Genomic DNA, 10,865 nt, shown 5'->3' with positions numbered 1-10,865 from the left:
TCACACCTGGCAACCAATGTGCCCTTTTGGTTTCAGATAGTGCATGGGTAGAGGGGGTCTAAAAAGCTGAGACACAAATTTTGACTAGTGGCTACAGTGGCTCATTTACCAGAAGTGGTGTACAGTGGTACCTCTGGTTACGTACTTAATTCGTTCTGGAGGTCCGTACTTAACCTGAAACTGTTCTTAACCTGAAGCACCACTTTAGCTAATGGGGCCTCCCGCTGCTGCTGCACCGCCGGAGCACGATTTCTGTTCTGATCCTGAAGCAAAGTTCTTAACCCGAGGTACTATTTCTGGGTTAGTGGAGTCTGTAACGTGAAGCGTATGTAACGTGAAGCATATGTAACCCGAGGTACCACTGTATTTAGTGTGTATACTTGATTCGGACCAAACTAAGCCCCAACCCCCCAATGTATTTTTGCTCTAGGAGGCTTAATTTGGTCAGAATTGAATACAGTAGTACCTCGGGTTACATACGCTTCAGGTTACAGACTCCGCTAACCCAGAAATAGTACCTCGGGTTAAGTACTTTGCTTCAGGATGAGAACAGAAATCGTGCGGCAGTGGCGGCGCGGCAGCAGCAGGAGGCCCCATTAGCTAAAGTGGTGCTTCAGGTTAAGAACAGTTTCAGGTTAAGAACGGACCTCCGGAACGAATTAAGTACTTAACTCAAGGTACCACTGTATATACTTCCAGAATTAACACTAAATACATTAATTCTGGTAAATGAGCCACCATAGCCACTAGAGGGCCTTGAAAATTTGTGTCCCGGGCTTTTTAGACTCTGCTTACCACATACTATCTGAAACCAAAGGGGGCACATGGGTTGCCAGAAGTGAAAAATATTGGCATTATTTTCAGTTCTCCTGCCCCACTAATATGGGCCTCTCTAGCCCTTGAGACTCTCCCCAGGATGCAACCTTCAGTGGGCATGCTCCATGCTCTCAAGTGCTGTGGCTAAACCTGGTGGCTTGCATGCCTGCATGGCTGGAGGGTAGTCTAAATGCAGGTATCTTCAACCTTCTCAGACCCAGTACAGTGGTACCTTGGGTTAAGTACTTAATTCGTTCCGGAGGTCCGTTCTTAACCTGAAACTGTTCTTAACCTGAAGACCACTTTAGCTAATGGGGCCTCCCGCTGCTGCCGCTGAGCCGCTGCTGCACGATTTCTGTTCTCATCCTGAAGCAAAGTTCTTAACCTGAGGTACTATTTCTGGCTTAGCGGAGTCTAACCTGAAGCGTCTGTAACCTGAGGTACCACTGTACCCGCTTCCAAACATGCACTTGGGAACCCATTTATTGATATTTTACTGTATATTGAATGGCAATCTGGAATACTGAATAGCAGATCTGGAATCACCAGTTAGACCAATGGGCAGAGGTTGCATTTGCTGGCACTGCCCATCATTGCTGTGTGGCCCCCTCAGAAGATTATCCGTGAGAAAATGTGGCCCTCCAATGAAATATCATGGAGGACAGCCACAAGCAGGGAAAGCACTGTTTGGGGGGGGGGAGAGAATGGTAAATGAGGTGGGCCTTTGCTCTTAAGTCAGCAGGGTTATTATCCCTGGCAGCAGACATCCTTCAATGGTGTGGGTTGGACTAGATTCCTTATGACTAGAATGTGTGGCCTACCTTACATGCTGTTGTGAGCATAGGAGCGAACTCCTAGGGGCCAAGGGGTCTTCAGCTGCCCCCCCGAAAGTTGATGGGCATTTCCATTCAAATAGTGTGCATGCACACCTGGTTGGGAGGGGCAAAATGGGGGGGGGGATATGTCACCTTGAGCTCCTTGGAGTAAAGGTGGGATATAAAGGTAATAATAATAAAGACATAAAAGTGTGGGCTAATTTTTAATACAGTCATACCTCGGGATGAATACGCTTCAGCTTAAATATTTTCGGGTTGCATTCTGTGGCGACCCAGAAGTAACGGAAACTTCTGGGTTTCACTGCTCGCGCATGCACAGACACTCAAAATGACGTCACGCACATGTGCAGAAGCAGCGAAACATGATCCGCGCACGCGCAGATGCACAGTCGCGTCTTATGTTCGCTTCAGGATGCGAACGGGGCTCTGAAACGGATCCCGTTCGCACCCAGAGGTATCACTGTATAATTATTGGGTTTTTGCAAGTGAACAATACCACATTTTCCATCTTACAAGTACGGTAATAACAAAAAAGAGAACAAGACAGATGACCATCAAACCTCTGTTTAAAAACCTCCAAGGAGGGAGAGCCCACCGCCTGTCATGGGAGTCTGTTCCACTGCCAAACAGCTCTGACTGTCAGAAAGTTATTCCTATTGTTTCGTCGGAATCTCCTTTCTTGCATCCTGAAGCCATTGGTTCGAGTCCTACCCTCCAGAACAGGAGAAAACAAGCATGCTCCCTCCTCCATGTGACAGCCCTTAAGATATTTCAAGGTGGCTATCATTATCTCCTCTCGGTCTCCTCTTATCCAGGCTAAACACACCCAGCTCATTCAACCATTCCTCATCAGGCTTGGTATCCTTGACCAACTTGGGCGCCCTCCTCTGCACACGATCCAGCCCTGCCAATGTCGTGGGACGTGCATGGCGGGGGGCAAACTTAACCACCTCAACGGAGTTGGCCAACACTCCCCGGAAGGCTTCAGCCAAGAAACAAACCGCAGAAGTCGGCCACTTTTTGAAAACAAACAGAGGGAGCTGGGGTGCGGTGGCGGGGGGAACCTTCCCTCCCCAACTCTCCAGCTGTCAAGGCAAAGGCGGCCAGCCCCTTAGAGGAGAGGCAGCAGCCCTGGGGTGGGGGGAGCTGGCTGCGCAAGGCTTGCCGGGGCTTGTAGTGCGCCACGGAGGCGCACGGCGTGGAGAGGAGCAGCCCTTGGAACTACAGTCCCCAGCGGGCAGCTCTCGCGCGCCTGCCCGCCCCCTCCCTCTGCCTCTCCCGGGGAGCCTCTGGCCGGCTGTCTGCGTACGTGGGAGCCCGGGAGGAGCAGCGCGCAGCGCGGGAGGCGGGCATGGAAGGCTGAGCGGAGCTGCCTCTGCAAGCAGCAATAATGTGGCTGACTCCCGAGGAGGTGCTGCTGAAGAACGCGCTGAAGCTGTGGGTCTTGGAGCGCTCCAACCGGTACTTCGTCCTGCAGAGGAGGAGAGGCTGTGGGGAGGAAGGCGGAGGAGGGCTCACCGGTAAGGCAGCGGCTCCCTCCCTCTCCCTCTTTTCCGCCCCTCCCGGTTAGATTCCCCCCTTGCATTCTCACAACAACCCTGCGAGGGAGCCCGGGCTAGACTGAGAGTTATTGCTTTGCGCCTGCAAGGGCAAGCTGGGATTTCAACTTGGGTCTTCTCCCTCCCTTTCCCTTTCCCCCTCCCCACGCGCGCTGTGTCCTCACAACAGCCCTGAGAGGTAGTTTAGGCTGAGAGCTAAGGCCCCACACCAGGTGAACTCTAGGGTGAGATCCGGGTATGGGTCTTTCCCTCCACACCTGATTTGATTCCAACAAGCACCTTTGATTCCAACAAGTATATTTCAATGCTGAAATATACTTGGACATGCAGGGGGGATTCGAACCCGTGTCCCCGTTCTTGGCCCTGAGGTGCCCTAGTCCGCTTCACTGCACCAGTTGTTTTTGCACCCTGGCTGTGGTGGGGTTCTGAGTGCAGATGAGGTAGTCAGCTGTCCCGAAAGGCAAAAACAGTCCCACCTATGAATCTGACCAAAGGACCAGTTTAGGGCATATGCGGGGTGGGGGTGGGGGGGTTCTTTCATCTTCCAGATGTTGCTGAACTTCAGCTTACACCAGCCCCAGCAAATAAGGGCAGCAGCCAGGAATGGTGGGAGCTGTAGTTCATCAACATCTGGAAGACCAAAGGTTCCCCTACATATGGCCTAATGCAACACCTCGTTATGCCCTGCATATTGTTTCCAGCAGTAGCCAATCAGATATTTTTAGGAAAAGCCCAGAAACAGGGTTCAAAGCCATCATCTGGTAGTTGCGAGGGGTTACTGACTGCTCCTGAACGGGGAAGCTCTATGCAACTGTTGTGCCTAATGGTTTTCTATATAGTATGTCTCAAGCACTTGCTGTTCAAGAGGTATACAGTGGTACCTCAGGTTAAGTACTTAATTCATTCCGGAGGTCCGTACTTAACCTGAAACTGTTCTTAACCTGAAGCACCACTTTAGCTAATGGGGCCTCCCGCTGCCGCCGTGCCGCTGGAGCATGATTTCTGTTCTCACCCTGAAGCAAAGTTCTTAACCTGAAGCACTATTTCTGGGTTAGTGGAGTCTGTAACCTGAAGTGTATGTAACCTGAAGCGTATGTAACTTAAGGTACCACTGTACTGCTGCCGAAGGTGGAGACCACCTCTGAATTAATCTACTTTCTTAAAAAAAAAAGTGGGGGGAACAGTATAATTTATTGGCTATTTGCAGTGTTTTGTGGCAGTCAGTTCCATAGGTTTTAACTAGCTTGGTGTGAAGCAGTGTTTTATTCTGCCTCTTGTCCACTCTGAGCCTGGTACCGCCTTTTTGCCCTTGAAGTGAAGAGACCAGCAGGTGAAGCTTTTGGACTGTGGCATAAAAGCTTGCTTACCTGCTAATGTCTCGAGAAGCAGGTGCATTTAAGAGCACAGGAGGGAGCAGATTAGCAAACCTTTGCAAAAGAAAACACTTTCTAGTTCTCAGCTTGGTATGGTGTTGCTGCTGCCGTCATTTTTAACTGGCTGTGTTCTGGTGTGCTTAAAAGTTCTAGCTTGCTAAGATGACCACGGGGTGTCGCCACCTTCTTAATAATAGTAGTAATAATAATAATAATAATAATAATAATAATAATAATAATAATAATGGGCAGGCAACTGGTTTCTTGCAGAGATGTGTGAAAGGTCGCAGTGGGCAGCCGAAGTTTCGCCCCATTTCTGCATCTCTGGGTCAGGAATAGATTCTGTTGCTGGTGTTTTCCCTAGCATGACAGCTCTTAAAACACCTAGGAAACAAAGCAAACAAATGAACAAAATAAAAGAATACCTGGTAACACCTGATTCTAAGTGAGGGCAAGGGTTCCTATGCTTTTATTCATTCATTCATTCATTCATTTATTAAATATATATCCCACTCTTTCTCCCCAAGGAGCCCAGGGTGGTAAACAAACAAGCAATAAAACAATAGAAACATCTAAAAGCCATTCCAATACAGATGCAGTCAGGGGAGGGAACTCTGCTATTAAAAGGCTTTTTGGAAGAGGAAGGTCTTCAGCAGGTGCCAAAAAGACAGTGTCTGCTGAATAGTCAAGGGAAGAAAATTCATAGAATTGTTGAGTTGAAAGGGACCGTAAGGGTCATCTAGTTCAACCCCCTGCAATTCAGGAATCTTTCACCCAACATGGGGCTCAAACCCATGGCTATGAAATTAAGAGTCTTCTGCTCTACCGACTAAGCAGGAGCCACCACACTAAAGACCCTGATCCTACATTTTGTGGAATGAATCCCCTGATAAGACCTGTTGTCTGCAGGAGGCCCTCACCTACAGAACATGGCCGTTGATTGAGTATATAAGGGATGAGACATTTTTTCATAACAGCTATGTAGAATAAATTGCTTCTCTTGGTCAGGCGAAATTCTACTTAATTGTTGTTCGTTCTGTTTGATTGTTGCTGTTCCTGTCATTACGCTTTCCTCGCTTTTCCAAACGAGCTCAAGGCAACATTTAAAACTCCTGTTATAACTACTCATAAGTGTGTCTTCTATCTGCGTGGCAGTTTAACAAAGCACAAGAGGGCAGGCCCCTGCCCCAAGGCATTTACAATCAGAACATTTGCTGTAGGACAAACCACAGAGAAAGGAGAGCCAAATGGAGGCAGGGAAAGCAATTTTCCAGTTGCATCTTTTTTTTCAGTGGTGTGTACTGAGGATTAGTTACAGTGTGGAACAGGGACTGAAGAATAACAAAAACCAAGGGCAGAGAATCCTTGTCCAGCCTGCAGGAAACATACCCTTCTGCAGCATCCTTCAAGGGCCCCATGCAGGTGTGGAGAAGTTGAGTGCATTTTAACTTTGCATGGTAGGCTAGTTTTTTCACGCACTCCATCATCCATCCAAGAAGCTGAGACTCTTAACCTTAGCCCCACGTTGGGCAAAAGTTCTTTCTGCATTGCACAGGGTTGGATTCGATGACTCTCGTGGTCCCTTCCCACTCTTCAATTCTGTGATTCCAGCCAGGCAAAAATGCACTTGTGGTGTGAAGCCTGACCAGTCAGGGTCTTGAGATTGATCTAAGGATACAAATGGAGATGGATGGAGAGCTTCCACCAGCCCCCAGGCTTCACATTCCCTGCCCTGATTAAAAAAACCCCACCCACATCTAATTCAGTGTTCTGTTCCTGTGTTCTGGACATGATGTTGATGTCTGTCCATGTTCTTCCCCAGCACCTGGTGAGTTCAGAGATACATGGCCACTGAATGTGAAGGTTCAATTAAGCTAACAAAGCAAAGAGCCTTTAAGAATTGAATCCCCGCCCCCCCCTTCAGTTTGATGGACGCTTAAAAAAAGCACAGCCCTGCACACACAAAAGAGTTACTGGCCATCTAAGTTGGTTCTGGTGAAATTCCATGAGCTGATTATGCATTGTTTGTGGGGGGGGGGGGGGGAAATGTGTTTCTTTTGTCAATCTGCTTGGCTGCTTGCCTACCACCCATTAGTTTTGTTGCATGGACCAGTAGGGTCAGCAGCTGCAGCGGCTCATCACGCATGGAGGAGAATGAACTTGGAGCTTCCTCTGCGGAAATGCCTCTACTTCTGTGCTGAGCTGTAGCTCCCCCCCACCCTCCCCGGGCAGGGCTTAAGCGCAGCATGCAGAAGATCCCAGGTTCAGTTTGCAGGTAAGGCTGAGAGAGACTCCCTCCTGAGACCCTGGAGATCAGCTGCCGGTCAGTGTAGGTGATGCTCAGCTAGGTTGGCCCAATGGTCTTACTCAGCATAAGGCAGTATGTTACCTATGTTTGGGGTATAGCCCTCCCCACTGGAAAGCCTGCAGGTGAGATAACTACCTAAATACCTGTGCCCCGGTTCAGTTGCCTCCTAGGGATTGCATCCGCAACAGAAACAGCGTGTTGAGAAGCAAAAGCAGCATGTAGACTCAGGATGGCCTGACTGTGGTGCTAAAAGTAAGTTACATCGCACACACCCCAGCACACACTTGCTAAACATGCTTGTTCAGAAGAAACGCCAGCCCCATTCAGTACATTGCAAAGGTTTGTTTGTTTGTTTGTTTATTCATAATTCATTTTTATACCACTGCCTTACATCCCAGGCAAGTGTGCAAACTTATCTCCAGTAAAACCAGAAAATGCAAATTATCCGCAGTAGATGAACAGTGGCATCAAATACTTGAGTAAATAAGTATTGAATGAGCATCTAAACCACAGATGGGGAACCTGCACTACTCTGGATGCTGTTGAACTCCAACTCCCATCAGCCCCAGCCTGCCTGGCCAGTAGTTGGGAATGATGGGACTTGGGAGACTTCTGAGTCAAAGCCCAAGCAAGGTCGCCTTGGGACTTTATTCCAAAAGGTGGGTGCCAACACAACCTTTCTCCTGGTTGTCTCCAGATGGATCTGCACAGGCTGCAGGACAGTTAGAAGGCCTGATCTAACAATTGTAGTGATCAGGCCATCTATACTGGGGAAAGGCATTCCCCCAGACAATGTGGTCCAAGGTCGTTATGGGGATTCGTTTGCCTTCAACAGTACTATAACTTGGAACTTGGCATGTTAGCAAATTGGCAGCCCGTGCAATGTTTTAAGCAACATGCTTATGACCAATTGTTCCAGTCGCCATCGTTCTTCTCCAGCTGCAGCTTCTGGTTCAAACCCAAAGAACCATTAGTCATAGGTTAAAGAGAAAGCTGCTCTATATTAGGGCTAACTATCTGCACATCTCAAAATAAATAAATGAATAAATCAAGTTGTTGTTTTAAAAGAAAAGATCAGGTTGCAGGTGATGTGGAAAACCGCCCTCTGCCTGCAGTCCTGGAGAGCTGCTGCCAATCTCGGGGTACAACCTGAGCTACCTGCACAAAGAGCCTTACCTGGTCTGAGGCAGTTTCCAGTAAGCCAATATTGCCTTCTCTGTTTGTTGGGGGGTGGGGTGCGCCCTGAAGCTGGCACAGAGTTTGCAACTGATGGCCCAGTTCTTCCTGGCTTTCAACCTTAATCCACTGCACAACACCTGCTCTCAAAGCAGGTGGTTGTTTGAGTGAGGCAGCAGCAGCAGCAGCATGCTTTGTCAGAAAAAAAAATGGCTTGCTTCTGCTGCTGATGCAACCCCCAGGAGGCTGTTGAACTGGGCCACATGCATCTTGCTTGTGTGCTGTGCTTCCTATAAGCAGTGGAGAGTGTTGCCCCGTTTTTGTCCTTGCAATCGCCACGTGCATAGGGTTATGCCTGCTATGCGGATCCGTCCAAAGGCGTCACCAGCCCATCGGCACAGCAACCTACGCTTGTGTTAGTCATTTGTAGCAGATTGATGGCCTGTAATAGGGCGTGGGCTGGGGAGGGGTAGGAACCTGTCCTTTTCTAATGGACAAACTCTCTCCTATGCCTGGAAGCAATTGATACCCACCACAGGCTGCCAGGCAAGTGGGCATTTGCAAGGCTGATGAGACTGACCCAGAGCATGAGCCTTAATAAAGCAACCGTTTATCTCAGGTAACATAACGATCACAAATGCATTATACACATACATATGCACATGTACAGATACACTCGCTAGCGTCACTTTTTGGCTTTGGGGGATACCTAGCTATGATATTTTACTCCGCGCTTTTGAAACTTTAATGAGCTTGCCTGTTGGTGTGAGGCCAGGATCTTAGAGTTTGCAGTTTGTTTTATATTGAATAGTGCCAAAGGGGATGTAGAAAGAATAATTTAGTTGGAAGCACTGTAGCTAGCTTTGAGTCACGGAGATTCCCTCCCCCCTTTTGCTTTATGACTAATATTGCAGTTAGAAACTGTGTTTTTATCTGGTGAAAGGCGGTAATCCGGTAATCAGTGCAAATGCTTTCTGCCAAAATTCATACCCTTTATATTAATATAGGATATTCAGTTCTGGGACTTAAAAGAAAATAACATCACATCTTTTAACTATTCCCTCTGCACAATTTTTTCATTGATAAGTATGTTGTGTGAGACAGAGTCAGTGTCTAGGCCTGAGGTTGTGGGGGATACTGTTGGAATTCCGTTATTTCTGAGCTTGCTGTCTGGGGGCTGACGGGAGTTGGAACCCAAAATCTGGAGGCTCCTATTTCCCCCCACCTCTGGTTCTTGGATTGTTTTATTGATGTTTAATATGCTGTAAACCGCTTTGAGATTTTTCTTAAAAATATAAAGTGGTATAGAAATGAAAATAAAAGAAAGAAAGAAAGAAAGAAAGAAAGAAAGAAAGAAAGAAAGAAAGAAAGAAAGACGTTGACTGCCAGATCAGATGCTATTGTGGGATGATGACAATGCCTCCCCTGGTTCCGGCTGTCATGCTGGAGGTGGGGGGTATCCCCCCCTCCCCCGGGCTCGGGTGAACCCTTTTCGGCTTCACCCGGGAAGTGGATCAAGGCTTGCATGCCTATTTGGCCAATGGCAGGTGGGAGTCTAGGGCTTGCCAATCAGAAGGTCAGTGGTTCGAATCCCCGCAACGGGGTGAGCTCCCGTTGCTCGGTCCCTGCTCCTGCCAACCTAGCAGTTCAAAAGCAGCACGTCAAAGTGCAAGTATATCAATAGGTACCGCTCTGGTGGGAAGGTAAACAGTGTTTCCGTGCGCTGCTCTGGTTCGCCAGAAGCGGCTTAGTCATGCTGGCCACATGACGTGGAAAAACTGTCTGCAGACAAACATCGGCTCCCTCGGCCTATAAAGCGAGATGAGTGCCGCAACCCCACAGTCGTTCGCGACTGGACTTAACTGTCAGGGGTCCTTTACCTTTAGGCGGGCTGCAACACCAGCAGATCGTAATTTTTATTTTAATATTATCCTTTGTTAATTTTCTGTGTGCAATGCAAATGTTACTATGGTTAGATTTTAATTTTTTAAAAAATATATAATTTCAAGTTTCAAGGTGTCTTATTTACAACATCTTTCTCTACTAGGACATAGGTAGAAATATCGGTACATAAAAAGAACGTAAATTTGTCACTGCATCTTTCTGTTTGTTTGCTTAAAGAAGGTAGATTTCCAGGGGGGCACTGAGTAATTTCTTTCTTTCTTTCTGAAAAAGGGGCGGTAGACCAAATAAGATTGGGAGCCTCTGGGATAAACTAAAGTGTACAGGATAAACTATTGATTGATGTGGACAAGTTTGACCTCTGCGCCAGCAAATCAGGATAGATTGCTCAATGAACAGCTTGCCTAGCAAACCCAGCACCATGCCATTTTCAATCATTCGTTGACCAGGCAAACAGGAAAGTTTTTGTCAACTTTAATTGGTTTTCCTCCCCTTGCTGAAGCAGGCATGTGTGAGGGAAAGAGGCATTGCATAAGTTTGAGAGGTAATTTGCAAGCCGCCTTTTTATGGTGACGAAATGTCGCCCCTCTTGATTTGATACAGAGCATGTTTTGGTGTTTCAAGAACACTTCCTTTTCCCGAGACGTTGCCATAAGAAGCTGCCTTTGGGAGTTCTGCATTCTGGGAAATGTGGACTAGTACCACTGCCCTGTAGTATGGTCATTATGGGAACTGGGCAACGGGAATAGATTAGAAGGTGTTCTGATAAAAGAAGTCTCTGCGAAGATGGAGGCAGCTGCAAAACGCGCCTGGCGAGATGAATAATTCAGCAAGGAAGCGTTCTTCCAATGAATCTAGATGTAATCCGTAATGTCGCGGTTAAGGGCTCTGAAGT

The 10,865-nt window shown here is 47.7% G+C and overlaps 1 protein-coding gene across 3 annotated transcripts in view; it reads left to right on the top strand.

Annotated features, from left to right (window-relative positions):
* The first annotated feature begins 2,921 nt into the window (after window positions 1-2,921).
* TBC1D8B (TBC1 domain family member 8B) overlaps window positions 2,922-10,865 on the top strand; it is a 47,955-nt gene continuing 40,011 nt past the window's right edge. Inside the window, exon 1 of one of the 3 annotated variants that reach the window (XM_081847909.1) lies at window positions 2,922-3,172. In XM_081847909.1, coding sequence (XP_081704035.1) covers window positions 3,043-3,172 — 130 coding nt within the window. In that variant the 5' untranslated portion in view covers window positions 2,922-3,042. Of the gene's footprint in view, window positions 3,173-7,067; window positions 7,145-10,865 lie in introns of those variants that run through there. The other 2 variants (XM_081847910.1, XM_081847911.1) reach the window with 2 other exon arrangements.

This window comes from Podarcis erhardii, assembly GCF_964252035.2.
Source record: "Podarcis erhardii genome assembly, chromosome: Z".
Lineage (NCBI taxonomy): Eukaryota > Metazoa > Chordata > Lepidosauria > Squamata > Lacertidae > Podarcis > Podarcis erhardii.
The sequence above is the reverse complement of the archived record's forward strand: the minus strand, read 5'-3'. Positions and strand labels throughout refer to the sequence as shown.